This window comes from Pocillopora verrucosa, chromosome 11 (assembly GCF_036669915.1).
Source record: "Pocillopora verrucosa isolate sample1 chromosome 11, ASM3666991v2, whole genome shotgun sequence".
In the NCBI taxonomy this organism is placed as follows: Eukaryota; Metazoa; Cnidaria; class Anthozoa; order Scleractinia; family Pocilloporidae; genus Pocillopora; species Pocillopora verrucosa.
The window spans coordinates 13,295,847-13,311,465 of NC_089322.1; the positions used below are offsets into that span (position 1 = coordinate 13,295,847).

The window sequence follows — 15,619 nt, forward strand, 5'->3', positions numbered from 1 at the left end:
AAGCGGCTATAGCCCGAAAGAAGTGTTTCTTCTTACTTCTTGAGTGCTTTAGCCGCAGAACAGAGCACAGTCAAGGCTTCTCTATTTTTTTTGTAATAAAGAATTCGTTAAATTTCCCAAGAATTACTTTCAATTTTCAAAACAAACTTTATTTCTAAAGCAAACAACAGTGTCGTCAGCATGCTCTATACTCTCATAAAGCACGCTACAATAAGCCAATTAGAATCCCTGTTAGAATGGTCCAAATAATCTGACTGGCTGTACAATACTAAAGCTGTCAAAAATGTCAAACCATTAAAGTTCAAAAACCATCAAATTTCATATTCTCTAATAGTTTACAAACTAAATTGTTCGGCGTGTCGAATTTAACCATTTTGCCTAAAGCTTTTTAGTTTCTAATACAGAAGCTGAAAATGAAATGTTCAGTGAAATTCGGCCCAATCGTGGCTCACAAAAATACGCTAGTTATTTTACATGACAAGAAGAAAACAAACTGTTCAAGGCGAGTGTTTTATGAATGAACGAGAGCCGAATTCACCAGGACATGAAGATCGCTCGGAATGACAGCGCCGTAAAACTCGGCTGCAGTGATTGATGTGGACTTCCACTCAACGCATCGGAAAGGTTATCAGAGCAAGCTCTAATTTTTCACTCGAAGGATAGTCGATTTAGTTCCTTAGGCTAGCTCCACTGCGATGACCGAAGATCGCCATGATGAGCTAGCCGCGATGGACTTCAGCATGATTGTAGTCGCTCTGACACCGTCATGATTAGTATGAATTTCAACAGTTATGCCAGGTTATATTTTTCATCATTCCTGTTTTTTTCTGTTTTGTTTTTGAACACGAAACTTTATATACTATTCAAGTACTAGTTGTGTTTGATTTTTATTACCGTACGTAAACTTGCAATCTAACTGAGCGTTAAAACCATTAAAACTCGGACTGTCCATTTTGTTTTATCTTTGAGGATTTTTGTCTCTGCTCACGTTACAGTAACGTAAATTACTGCGCCTGGCATTTTTGCAAACTTTTGCTCGCTTTTTCCGAAATTTCACTTTCATTTTACGAAAGAAAAACTAGAAAGAAGTGTCGGAAAAGGTTAGACACAGTACAATTTGGCAGATGGCGTGACAGCTTTAGCTCAGTTCTATCCTCTATAATCTCATAAAGCACGCTCTTTTAACCAATGACAGCACGCGTTATATCCGAACTTTATTATAATTGTATTGAGTGAGGGTTAGTTAGGGTTAGAGGTGTAACAGCAAGACATGTTACATAAGATAAGAAGATTTTGGAATCCAAGATTCATGGTGCCTTCCACCCAGTTTGCTCAAGCTATTTCCCCTATATTTTCCCCTATATGTTTTATAAGAAAATTAATAATCGTTAATGATTATTACTTGGATGGTATATTTGGACCCAACACATCGACCAGCTCCCAGTTGGCTTGTCAGCACAGTTGGGAGAGCATTGCACCGGTATCGGTAAGAGGTCATGGGTTCAAATCCCGTACGGGCCTGAATTTTTTTCAGGTCCTATTTTCAACTACTTGTTTCAGTAGTGTTCTTAGCTGCGAGGATCTCTTAATTTCATAAATACAAATTGGTTGGAACAACAACCGCAAAAAAAAGAACAAGAAAACACTTTTAAAGCAGAGATATTTCTCTTAATGTTAATATAGGGAATAAATTAAAGATTTTCTTGATATTTCCTTACTTTGATCTCTCCACTATCTCTACTATCATCATTTTTCCACACACACTGTTTCCAGTTGGTCTGTGACACTGCACTATTCACGATTTCTCCTTTCTCTCCTTTAGATCCCTGCTCTCCTTTCACACCCTTGATTCCTGGCGGTCCACTGCTACCACATGACCCTTCATCACCTTTATTTCCTCTTACTCCCATCATTCCAGGTGCACCATTTTTACCAAGTGACCCTGGATTTCTTTTTTCTCTTCTTGTTCCCGTCATCCTTCACGGTACCTTGACACCAGGCTCTCCTTTAGCTTCCTTGAAAATACTTAAGTTGTTGTCATAATTCGGTAAATCACACAGGAAAAACATTTCCAATTTCGTTTAAGCATTGTGCGTTTTTCTGCATTAATATCCGAAGAATATTCTGACCAAGTTTCATCAAAATTCGAAGAAATTACATACACTATTAATTTGTTTAAGTAAAGGTAAACTTGCGAAGGAAAAGCCTAGAGTTCTCGGCCTCCAAAAAAATTTCACAGTTTTCAAACCTCATTTAAGTGTGTGTCGATGTGGTCATGCCACCAACCAATGAGAGGCAATATCCTCGGCCAAACTTGCGGCAAAGAGGTCCATTAAAATTCGAGGGAAAGGTCATCTTGCGACGAAAACGAATGGGTCAAATGGGTTAAACGAAGTCAAAAAAATTTAGGCCAGGCTTTCTATTGGATTTGAAAGTGACTTCTCTTTATGATCGTTTCATGGAGAATCTTATTTCTCAATGTTTTGGGGAATGTGACAGATTCATTTCTTTTGTGCGATGCAGCAGGTCCGCCAAGAGTGTCAATACTCTACTGGAAACTTCGTTTTATTACACCTTTCATTCTTTGGTACTCTTTCCACAAATTAAACTTAGATGATTTCTCTACCTCAAGAGCAAATAAACGACATTTTGAAAATTTTTAGCAGATTTTGTTGATAGTAACCTTAAGTTAATTTCCCCCAAAATGAAACATTGATGGATTCTTAGAACCGAACCTCGTTATAATTTTTTTTTATTGAAATGAGCAAGTGATGAATTATTGAAAATGGGTTCATTAAATGTGAGCAAATAAATAAATTACCCAAAGAACTGATTATTTGCTCCCGGATTTATTCTAACCTGCAAGAGAAAGGAGCCATAAATTTGTCCAAAATAGATGCACATATCACTTATTGAGTTTTATCAATCTAGCAACCACCATCTGAAACAAAACGTCCAACTAATCATTTCTCTAACTCCAACACTAGTCCATGAAAATTAATGTCAAAGACTCTCTGGTGGTGAAATTAAAAGGGTTTTTTTCTGAAGCCCCAGTCTGCCATATAGGATACATCAATATACTTACAAACAGAATATCCAGATTGTAGTCTAGATGTTCTGGGAGTTCAAGTTTCATCACATCTCCTTCAGACATTTCTCTAAATCTTTTTACCTGACGTCTTGGCTCTTTTTAACTTTTCCCGTTGCTTTTGCCTTCGTCTTTCAAATTATTTATTCCTGATTGTTTTGTGCTGCAAAACAAAAAATTAATTGGTTAAAATGCCTAATCCTTCAAAGTGTATTTCAACAGCTGAATGTTTTCCTTTACGCTTCTTTAACGCAGTGTGGCACAAAAGTAATCTAGTTTAATTAAGGCAGAAATATAAATACCACTTACAAGTAAGGGCTGCAGCTGTAACGAAGGGATTGCTTGATTCTGTATCCTGTTATCCGTGATCGCGTTAAGTTTTTGTCGTGACCAAAGGCATACATACAATCATACCCAGCAAATCATTCGCCTATCGTTATTCTCCTGTTTACAGGAAAGTTATGCGCCCGTAGCAAATAGACAAGCGGTGAAAAGTTCAAGGAATTTGTTACCTTAAATATGCTGATATTCAACGTGGCGGCCGTTTGAAACTACAGCGAGCTTTTTTACTTTTGAGAAGTCCATGTTTCAAGAAAAATAAGAACGATTGTACGGTGCCTCGTTGTCTATAGATTCTTGCCGGCGTTTTTCATTTCTGGGGCTGGACTTGAGCTATTTATGATGAAGGTTCGCATTGGAAATGAAACTTTTTGTAAGTAAGCGTAACTATTAATCGTGTATGTTGATCTGGCAAAAGTACTATCTTCTTTTACATGTATTTGTTTTTTATTAATCAAAGCTTTGTCAATAGTACAAACAAATCTGATTTTAATTGGGTCATTTTTGTTGAATAATTTTCCGTATGAATTTTTGACGAGCACTTTGAATAATAAGGACTTTGTTTGCCGCATGAAGATCGCTTGTAGTTCTGAAAGGCCCTGATTTTTCCTTTCGTAGTCGCAAAGTGACTGGGTTAGATTTCTGCACAGCTCCATGTTTTATTATGCATATAATTCTTGGATAATGGAAATGATGAAATTATTCAAAACCTTTCACTTTCAACTGTCTCTTTTAATTTTCCATCCTTCCCAACCCTTAATCAATTTCTGTAACATAGGGATGAGGAGAATTCAGTTGGAAGCTGATTGTGTACCTCATGAATGACAACTTGGAATAGGTCAGCTTTTGACAGAATCAAAACTTTTTCATAACAATTTTACCCCCTTTTGATCAGGGTTTTCATCTGCGAGTGGAAAATTTCTGGTAACAAAGAGCTTCACCTAAACATAGCAGCGCTAGTTAATTATTGAAATCAGTGAAACTTACGATCAATTCCAAAAAGTGATTAGTGTGAAATTTCTCTCCCTAATTCCACTGTATCATTCTGTCAGGAAGTTGTTATTGTAATAATTTAAATTATCAAGATACAAGATACAACTTTTAATTCTCTGAGCTTTGTAAAAAATATTGTATATACAGAGCTACATTACAAATGTTTTATGTAGTAGCTCAGGCAAATAACATGACAAATCTTGAGAGTAAAGAGTCGAGTTTCTGGACTACAAACAAACAATTAAAAAGGAAACCTTGCTGAGATGTTTGTAAATCAAAAGGTAACTTTTTACAGTCAGGATCTTCAATCTCCTATGTTCATGAATCATAAAGTAAACACAACAAAACAATCTCACCAGATTTGGTCTGTAGTACAAGTGAACCACTTGACTTCCTGCCAGGCAAGTTGGTGAATTGACTATAAAGAAAGTTAAATATCGAGGCCAGGATACCACAGCAGGCATCCTCAAAATTTATGTTCCTACACTCTGCTGTTTATTTGTGTTTTCTTGTTCTTGTTTTCTTCTTTCTAGACATCTTTCTGACTCATTTCTGATACAAACTTTATCTGTAGGACATACAAGTAAGAAGTTTAATTTTTGGTTAAGATTTTCACTCCCAAGATCTCATTAGTAATTCTCCTTACTGCCTGCCACACAATTCTTGTGATATGAGTTTGGAGAACTTGATGTTTTCATATATCCTCATCACTTAACAGAGTTTTTTTTTCTAACAGAACTGATCCTTTCCGTTTATCCTTTTGCGTGAGCTGATTCGTTTTTAAACCAATTTTCTCTCGAAGATCGGTAAGGATTAAACAGGAAAATGGGAATATGTTTTATTTACTTACCTAATTACATTCAGTAAGATCAAGTAAAGGACAATACAAAGCTTTTAAACAAAGTGAGTTTATTTTATAGTCATGAATTCTTAACATCTACGATAATTCCTTACTTTGCTCACTAAGGGCCTGTTTACATGGAGGTGGGGAACCCCAGTTAGGTGAGGTAACCCGCGTAGGTGGGGTAACCCGCCTGTCCATATAATTTCTTATTTTATTTTGATCACGTTCTGCCAGGTAGGGTAACCCTGCCAGCCGGGGTGACAATTTGCCATGTAAACGTGTCAAGATGGTGTAACCCGCCTAGCCGGGGTCACTTTCATGGCAAAAAGCTCAAAAGCGAAACATGTATGTTTTAAAACTTTGTGCATTTCCTAGCCGTCTCATGGCAGAAATCACCAGAAACTGCAACGGACACACAAGGAGTGTAAAATGTTCACATTCCGGAGTATTTAGAGTTGTAAATCGATCATATTTCGTTTCCCAAACTATTCCGTATAACGCATCTAGTCAACGGTTCCTCGCGAAACCAAACACCGCATGACACAACGCGTTACGCTTTCATGAATAAATACATGTGTCCGAGAATTAATCTTTCGTCTTTTATCGAGATGTGAGCTTGGGACGCCTCTGCTCAAACTCCTTGATTGCAAGCGCAACAACAACCTCAAGAAACCTCACCCCAGTACCCCGGGATTGTAAGATTGCATACCTCACTTACCTGGGGTCCCTCACCTCCGTGTAAACAGGCCCTAAAACTTTTTACTTTCTTTTAAACTGTCCAAAAGACTGTCACCCATTGCCATTTTTATTTGTTTTTTATCATAAAGAGAGTCCAGATGTACCAGAAAATCGAAAGGATGTACAAGAACAAACAGGATGGAAAAAATATAATAACACCGGCACTCCAGTCATCAGCCCTCGAGGACGACAAAGTCGGTGAAGACGTCATACGATAATTGGTGACGCCCAGCAAATCGAAAGAGGTGCGAGGCGTCTTGGAAAAGGAAAAAGAGAGGCACCGGTACGCTCTGAAACTTTAGCCTTTCTTACCTCGGAAGAGCTGAGCAACAGCAACATTGACGGCACCCACATAAACAGAAGCTAGATGTTACAAAACTTCAAGCGTTGAAGGTGCTAGTGTTTTAGCCGTTTTCCAATTGAATCTGCCAAGGAGAAAGAAAAAGTGCGGAATTCCATCAAAAGTAAAATTAATTCGAAGTGTCGCCTTAGCAAACATGTAAATAAACTTGTTCGTTCCTTGTAGTGTTAATAAAGTTGAACTGACCTTATGTTGTCTAGCATTTATCGGGATGTGTTTCAGCCGCAGTGAGCTGGGTTGGTTTATTTCGCAGACCCCGAGTCGATGGACTGCCGAATTGGATTGCTAATTTGGCTGCTCTCTTTCTGTTTATATCATCTTGTTTTATCTTTTTTGGTTTTATTGACAATCATTTCAACAGCCCCGCTTGGTGCGTGACATCGATTCGACCTTTTATTTGCAATGGAACTTCTTTGCGTTATTTGACCTTGAAGCGTCTCGGCTTCCGACAAGGTGGCGTCATATCGTATGCAAATTTGTTTCGCCAAACTTCAGAACCAAAGAAACATGAAGTTCATTTTCAATAATAATAAGAATAAACAAAGGAGAAGATTATGAGTTTCTCGCAGTAGCCGTTCGAGATATTTGGCAGCGAAACTATTCTCAGTAAATTGCGCTTATTTCATGAATGTCACACGAAAACGGCAGTAGTTAACCCAGAAATAAAATGCGTAAGTATATACTAGTTATTATTTTTCAAATTATCATGCTCAATGTTTTCGCTTTAAGATAATTATCCGTTGTCACTCGGAAAGTTTTTCCGCAGAAGATCTCGCCCGCTCAACCACAACCGTTTAACATTGATTTTTAGCTCTCCGTTTGTCGATTTTGGTCTACCGTTTCTCGGTTTAAGCTATCCGTTTTTGGACTTTGGTCAACCGTTTAACTTTTCGGGCTAACCGTTTTTATTTTTGCTCAACCGTTTAACGGAGTGAGCTATCCGTTTTTGGACTTTGGTCAACCGTTTAACTTTTCGTGCTATTCGTTTTTATATTTGGTCAACCGTTTAACAGTGTGTGCTATCCGTTTTTGGACTTTGGTAAACTGTTTAATGTTTCGTGCTATCCGTTTTTAATTTTTGGTCAACCGTTTGAAGGCCTATGCCATCCGGTTTTGGACTTTGGTCAACCGTTTAAATTTCTTGCCATCCGTTTTTAAGCGGTTATGGAAACTATTAAAACGCTTGAGTTAGCCGTTTAGTATCCGTTTCAAATCTTCCTCCTACACCGTTTAACGGAAAAGCGTTAGTGTCCGTTTTCCCATGGAGGCTCACATATTTCCATGAAAAGGAAACTAGTTGTAAATTAAAAAATACTGAATCAGTTGTGAGATTCCATGATAAACATTTTTCCTTCAATTTTTATCACTCAAGGAATCTCTTGTCTTCACTTAGTGTTTTAAAGGGTTTCAAGACTCTTTTTCAAGATACTGAGAAAAAGGTGATAGAAATAATGGAAAAAAGTGAGAGATAATATCTGGTTTGTAATGTAACCAAAAATGCAAAGAAGCACATACAGTTGTATCACTAATGATTAAAGAAACTATCATTTTGTGGACAAACACATGTCAAACAGTTTTATCGTAATTCAGTGGCAAACTTAAAATAATACAGGAAAAAATTTTCCATCTACTAGTACATAGCATAAATTAAACAGTACAAAGAAAAGTACACGTGATTAAAAAAACAGGTTTAGATTAGAATAAAGGAATCCTCATAACATCCAACATTATCAGGGAAAAATAGTACTTGTGACAAACAGTAACTTCAATTTTTGGGCAGTATGGGAATGCGAGAATATTAGGAAATCTAAAATAATGGATAAATGAAAAAGAGAATATTCCACTCCAGTCCTTAGGTGAGGATGACAGGGCTGATTAGGATTGGGCTCTAGTCACTTCCTCTATCATTATCCGGGATACTGATGACCATCCAGTGTAAGCATCACCCAGTGTAACACCGTGACACTGTCCTACCCATAACTCCACAGTAACCTTGCCCTGTGGAATGTTTTCACAGTATCCCTCAAATGATCTGTGATGAAGCAGAGCAGGATTCCCAGATGGCCAGTTGTTGTACACAACAGCGTCAATTGTCATTGGTCCACTGCATTCATTACCATTAAACTTGAAGAACCACCGGTTGCATTTTCTTGAAGTGCCTTGTACTTTTGTATTTCCCTGGAATGAGACTTTAATAGCTGTATCAGACTGCAGCTTGTTGAATGGGCAATCCTATTAAAAAAAATGCCAAGAAGACAGTCTTAGTGCAAAAGAAATGTTTTATAAGAGTGTTAAAGGAAACAATTTGGATGATGACCTCGTACTTTTCCTGCCTTCAAGAATGCACAGAATGTTTAATTGATATTTTTAGTTTGGCTGCATCTCTCTAAAGACTCTTTCAGAGATGGCCATGACAAATAGGCTCTAACGCTTAATTTATTTATTGCATTTTCTAGATATTTCTGTACCTTAATCTTTCCACTATCTCTACCATTATCATTTTTCCACACACACTGTTTCCAGTTGGTCTGTGACACTGCACTATTCACGATTTCTCCTTTCTCTCCTTTAGATCCCTGCTCTCCTTTCACACCCTTGATTCCTGGCGGTCCACTGCTGCCACGTGACCCTTCACGACCTTTATCTCCTTTTATTCCCGTCATTCCAGGTGCACCATTTTTACCAAGTGACCCTGGATTTCCTTTTTGTCCTCTTGTTCCCGTCGTACCTCTCGGTCCCTTGACACCAGGCTCCCCCTTAGCTCCATCTTTTCCTTGTTGTCCTTGCGGCCCTGGGGCGCCAGGAATTCCCGGCAGTCCTGGTATGCCATTCGATCCCGGAATTCCAGAAAATCCGCGAGCAAAAACGGATTTCTGAGAAAGAAAAAAGAACATATAGTAACTGGATGAACGTACTTGATGTTCATTGATATTTACTTGTCTGCCCAAGTAGTACAGCGGTTTCTTCAGAAACTAATCACGTTGATAACTTAGCTTCGTTTAGAAGAAACAGCTCGCAAAATTGAAATATCTCATAACGTTGTAGAGATATCCCTTAAAGAAAACTCTTCGCAACAATGTTCTACTTTGTCTTTCAAAACTAATGATTGACGAGGGATTTGTTTTGCTCTTAGCTTGGCAGACATGAGTGGTAAACTGAAGTATGACAAATACCTAAAGTACCTAAAGTACATGCGATTTTATAGTAAATAATCGTGGATAAAGCATGCTCAAGAGTACCTCACATGGGTCTTTGTCAGCGCCAGTTTGTGGATTCTGTTGTTGAGGACTGGCGGTTGTTCCCATGGAACTTACTCCTATTTTGAATGAGAAAAATGACAAAGCAGCGAGAATCAGAAGCTTTCCCATACTTCGATGGTTGTTTCGCGCGAATGCTTTGTGGTCGCTGTAAAATATCTCCTTATGTACGTGCCTATTTATATCCTACCGAATTTCATTAAATGCAAACTGTTAGTTATCATGCTAAACTAACAACCTTAATTAAAGAGCGCTGGAGCTAAATGATAAGGATGTCTGAAGCTTCTCGAACCCACACACCGGGTAAACAACTTGGCTGTGATATCCTCATCAGTTCACTAATGAAGCACGTACTGACCAACAGACCAATGTTTCACTCAGATTCAGAGAAATTACACAGAAAAATCTGGGCCACAAAATCTACCTACTCTGATCAAAAGAGAAATATTGAGAAGGAAAGTTCGATATAGTCTGTGATATAATGTTCATTTGTCTTTCGCTCGATTTCGGTATTTATGTTATTGGATCCATTCTAAAATAACTTTTAAATGCCGCATGTTAGACTCAAACTTATCATGAGGTGGTGTGTTAAAAATCTGTCGACAGTTAATGATGGTACAAATTACAGACCCGTCTCAATGATATCAAATTTAACTGAAACTATTATGTGTTTGATTGAAGAAACAGGTGATAGCACCCATGAGCGTACGGGCCGGGGGAGCTGGGGGCTGCCACCCCCCACCCCCCCCCCCTTTCCTCTCCTGAGTTTTGGGAAACTCAGAATTTTTTGGCAGCGAGAGAAATTTTGGCAAAACCAATTTTTACACAAGTTTCCGTGTTTCGTTTCGTCTTTTTTTTCCCTTGAAAGCGATATTTTTTATTTTAAGCTTAAGTAGGCGTGGTAAAGTCAGTTAAATTCATCTTCGGACTGTGAGTGCTGAGAGTATTTCTGAGGAACACTTATAGTATGTGCCGATATCTTCAGGGGAAGACAGTCCCCGCCATCTGCAGTTGTAGAAAGGCCGACATGACCATATAGACCGTACGCCAGAGTCGTAGTGAAGAAAGTTTCAACAGCTTATGGCAGATAGTGTTAGTAATGGGTTTGAAAATTAAGAGGTGGTTAACCAGTTCTCAGTTTGAATTACGAGAAGCCTGGGCACTCTGAGAAACGCCATCGCGCAGCCTTCAAGACCTTGTAGGTGATCACGTGCAAAGACAAACGCAGCAGACATCGGAATTGCACCACCGTATGAACACTTACTATGCGTCCATCGACATGGTGCTGTCCGAGCTTGAGCTCAGGTTTAGTAGAAATAATCTGTGCGTTGGGAATATCTGTCACAGTGAAACACCTGATAAAGAAAGCTTCTGCGACAATGTCAAATCTTACAAAATCGGCGGCGAGATTCTGGAAGCTGAGAAAGAAATGTACGCGAGATTTCGTCTTGTGCGCGAATTAGACCACAAATGATGACTGTTTCAGAGATGCTAGGGTTAATGCACGAGAATGATTTATTTGATACGTTTCCAGAGTGTTCTAAAGTGGTACTTGTTCTTGCAGTGACACCTGCCACATCGTGTTCCACAGAACGATCATCGAGTCCGTTGCGCCGATTAAAAACTTACCTCTGTGGCACTATGAAGCAACAACGTGTCAGTGACACCGCTCTTATTAACGTAACATTGAAAGGGCATATGCCAACTCTGTAGTCAAAAATGGATGGTATCATTAATACCGTCAGCCGTCGAAATGGCAGAGACAACTTTGTATTTCTTTTAACGTGTGTTATGGGCTCATATGATAGATTCATACTAAAGAATATATTCCTTTCGTATGTAGGCCTATGTTAGTTTATCGTAAAACCCTTGCCGGCTCCTCTTCGACTGTTTCATATACATTTGGGAAACTTGCAAGACTTTTTAGGCAAGTGGTTCACTTCCTCTCCCTTCCCCCCCCCCCCCCCCCCTCTTCCGGCAAAAAATGGCCCGTGCCGGCACCCATGATAGCATTGGTTAGTTTGACCCGCTATTAAATATCACAGATAACAGTGTTGTAAGTTACAAACTGCGGCACGATAAAAGCGGGCAAACCCTTAGATGTTCAGGAGAGTGTTTCTGTGGACTCTGAAGCGCCTGATGTCGTGTTTGTTTTTTCTATGGTCGATTACGGTATTCATGCTTATATTGAGGCAGTGAGATATATTTTCATCTCTAAAATCTGTTTTTGTGTATTAATGGAACAAATTGTAGGCTCGTGTTGTGAAGTTAAAATCAACAACGATATTGTTGTTTCTCCTGTTGATATGTTCTCGAAAGTGATGTTTCTACTAATTAGAATCAGGTGTTTTAATTTTCTACAAGACTTAAAGGTTTTCTTTTTTATCAGCGTAAGGGTCACATCTGTTACTGTTATCGGATAACAGAATTTATCTCTAGAATATAAGCCTTGAATGCTTCAGATTATTTTTCACGCTGGAATAAAAATTTTTAAATTTAAATAGCTTTATCAGATTTCACCTTGTTAAATGAGCAATCCTATAAAATATGCCGAGAAGACAGTCTTAGTGGAAAAAAAAAATGTTTGATAAGAGTGTCATTGGAAATAATTTGATGATGACCTTGCACTTTTCCCCCCTCCCAAATTTTGGGCAATTCAGATTTTTTGTGCAGCAAGAGAAATTTTGGCAAAGCCAATTTTCGCAAAAGTTTCCATGTTCCGGTTCGTTTCTTTTTTTCTTTGAAAGAGACATTTTTTATTTTAAGCTTAAGTAAGCGTGGTAGAGCCAGTTAAATTCATCTTCGGACCGTGTTTAATTTTGAGCGACACTTATAGTCTGTGCCGATATCTTCAGGGAAGACGGTCGATGTCATCTGCAGTTGAAGAAATCCCGACATGACCATTCAGACCTTACGCCAGTGTCGTAGTGATTAAAGTTTCAACAGCGAGTGACAGATAGCGTCAGCAATGGGTTGGAAAATTAAGTGGTGGTTAACCAGTTCTAAGTTCGAATTACGAGAAGACAGGGCACTCAGACAAACGCCATCGCGCAGCCTTCAAGACCTTGTAGGTGATCACCTGCAAAGACAAACGCAGCTGACATCAGAATTGCACCACCGTATGAACACCTACGATGCGTCCATCGATATGGTGCTGACCGAGCTTCAGCTTAGGTTCAGAGAAAAAGAACAGGAAATAATCTGTGCTCTGGGAAGAAAGCTTCTTTCGAGTTGCTAAATTTTACAAAATCGACGACGAGATTCTGGAAACCTAGCAGAATATGTACGCGAGTTTTCGTCGTGTGCGCGGATTAGGCCACACTGATGAATATTTCAGAGATGCTAAGGGTTATACACGAGAATGATCTATTTGATACGTTTCCAGAGTATTCTAAAGTGGTACATATTCTTGCAGCGATACCTGCTACATCGTGATCCTCGGAACGGGCATTCAGTCCGTTCCACTGATTGAAGACTTACCTCTGTAGCACTATGGAGCAACAGCGTGTCAGTAACATCGCGCTTATTAACAGTAAAAAGGGCATATGCCAACTTTGTAGTCAACAATGGATCGTATCATTGATGTCTTCAGCCGTCGAAATGGCAGAGACAGCTGTTTCTTTTAAAGTGTTTTTGGGCTCATTTGATAGATTCATGTGTAAGAAATATTTATTTCACATGTAGGCCAATGTTAATTTATCGTGTGACCCTTGTTTCTCTTCGACTGTTTCATAACAATTTGGGCAACTTGCAAGCGACTTGCAACTTGGGCGAGTAGTTCACTCCCTCCCCCTCCCCCAACAAAAAATGGCCCCTACACCTATGATATCATTGGTTAGTTTGACCTGTCATTTAATATCATAGATACAGAAACAATTAACAAAATGCGGCAAGATAAAAGCGGTCAAACCCTTAGATGTTCAGGAGACTATGCAGCGCCTGATATCATGTTTATTTGTTCTATGGTCTATTTCTGTACTCATACTTACATTGAGGCGGTGAGATATATTTTTATCTCCAAAATCTGTTTTTGTGCATCAATGGTACAAATTGCAGACTTGTGTTGTAAAGTTAAAACTAACAGCGATTTTTTTGTCTCTTTTTGGTCTGTTCTCGTAAGTGATGTTTCTACTAATTACCACTGTTTTATGCGTTTCTTTTATCTACAAGACTTAAAGGTTTTTTTTATCAGCGTAATGGTCACATCTGTTACTGTTTTCGGATAACGGAATTTATCTCTAAAATGTAAGCCTTCAATGCTACAGATTATTTTTCACACAGTCTTATGTGCCGCTATCTCGCTGGAATGAGACTTAAAGAGCTGTATCAGACTGCAGCTTGTTGACTGAGCAAGCCTATTAAAAATGCAGACAGTCTTCGTGCAAGATAAGAGTGTTATAGGAAATAATTTTGATGATGACCTTGTTCTTTTCCTGCCTACAAGAATGCACAGAAATGTTAACTGATATTTTTAGTTTGGCGGCGTTTCTCGAAAGTCTCTTTCAGAGATGGTCATGACAAATCAATTTATTTTTTATTGCATTTTTTAGATATTTCTGTACCTTAATCTTTCCGCGATCTCTATCATCATTAAGATTTTTCCACACACTTTTTCCAGTTGGTCTATGACAATGTACTATTCACGCTTTTAAATATTACAGATAACAGTGTTGTAACTATGACTATATAACTTTCATATATTCCTAACCGTTTAACAGTGTTGTAATTAACAAACTGCGTCAGGATAAATGCGGTCAAGCCCTCTGATGTTCAGGACGGCGTTTCTGCGAACTCTGAAGCGCCTGATATCATTTTCATTTGTTCTATGGTCGATTACGGTATTCATACTTATATTGAGGCAGGGAGATATATTTTCGTCTCTAAAATCTGTTTTATTGTATTATTTGTACAAATTCCAGAACTGTGTCGGGAAGTTACAATCGAGAACGATATTTTTGTGTCTCTTGTTGGTATGTTCTCCGAAAGTGATGTTTCTATAATTACTACTATTTTAGGTTTTTCACTTATCGACAAGAGTTAATGTTTTTTTTATCAGCGTGAGGGTCACATCTATTTTTTGTCGGAGAACGGAATTTATCTCTAGAATGTAAGCCTCGAATGCTTCAGATTATTTTTCACACAGTCTTATATGCTGCTATCTCGCACAGAGCACAGGTGTGGTGTCAACTTCCAAGGTTTAGAAAACAAAACCAAGTGAGAATATCTTTGCATATCTTTTGGTGATTGTAGTAAGCTAGGGCTAGAGTTGTGGCAGCAAGACATGTTACATAAAATAAGATTTTGGGATCCAAGATTCATGGTGCCTTCCACCCAGTCTGCTCAAGCCATTTCCCCCAAACGTTCAAATACTTGTCTAACTTAGCATCTAATTAAACTGGCGTAATAACGTGTTTGATTTAGGACATAGACAGCACTCATTAGCTTGACTCCTTTTTCGAATATCACAGATAACAGGGTGGAAAAAAAACAACAACAAAAGAAAACAGTTTCTGCACTATTCACGATTTCTCCTTTCTCTCCTTTAGATCCCTGCTCTCCTTTCACACCCCTGATTCCTGGCGATCCGCTGCTGCCACGTGACCCTTCTTCACCTTTATCTCCTTTTATTCCCATTATTCCGGTTGAACCATTTAATATAGTTTTGCGTTTGTCTGGTTTAACCATTAAAGCTTTCAACGGCGCCAAGTGACCCTCAATTTCTTTTTTCTCTTCTTGTTCCCGTCATCCCTCACGCTACCTTGACACCAGGCTCTTTCTTAGCTCCCTAGAAAATACTCAAGTTGTTGACATAGCTCGGGAAATCACACGGAAAAAATTATTCGGATTTCATTAAAGCGTCCTATCCTTCCTTGCAGATGTTCTGACCGAGTTTCATCAAAATCCGAAAAAGGTACATACACTATTAACTATTAATTTGTTTAAGTAGAGGTAAACTAGCGCGAAAATAAACCTCGAGTTTTTAACCTCTTAAAAATTCA

The 15,619-nt window shown here is 38.5% G+C and overlaps 1 protein-coding gene across 1 annotated transcript; it reads right to left on the reverse strand.

Annotated features, from left to right (window-relative positions):
* Window positions 1–7,819: 7,819 nt before the first annotated feature.
* On the reverse strand, window positions 7,820–9,756 carry LOC131786412 (collagen triple helix repeat-containing protein 1-like). The gene is made up of 3 exons (XM_066158482.1): window positions 9,603–9,756; window positions 8,832–9,236; window positions 7,820–8,595 (listed from the first exon to the last, which is right to left on the reverse strand). Exons 1-3 carry the CDS (start codon window positions 9,729–9,731, stop codon window positions 8,239–8,241), a joined length of 891 nt encoding a protein of 296 aa, XP_066014579.1. The 5' UTR covers window positions 9,732–9,756; the 3' UTR covers window positions 7,820–8,238.
* Window positions 9,757–15,619: the final 5,863 nt, after the last annotated feature.

Bases quoted from the DNA above. Each gene is read 5' to 3' on its own strand.
- LOC131786412 (XM_066158482.1), bottom strand. From the start codon at position 9,731: ATGGGAAAGCTTCTGATTCTCGCTGCTTTGTCATTTTTCTCATTCAAA. The intron at 9,237-9,602 runs GTACTCTTGAGC...TTTCTTTCTCAG, and splicing joins CTGACAAAGACCCATGTGAG to AAATCCGTTTTTGCTCGCGG. The intron at 8,596-8,831 runs GTACAGAAATAT...TTTTTTTAATAG, and splicing joins GAGATAGTGGAAAGATTAAG to GATTGCCCATTCAACAAGCT.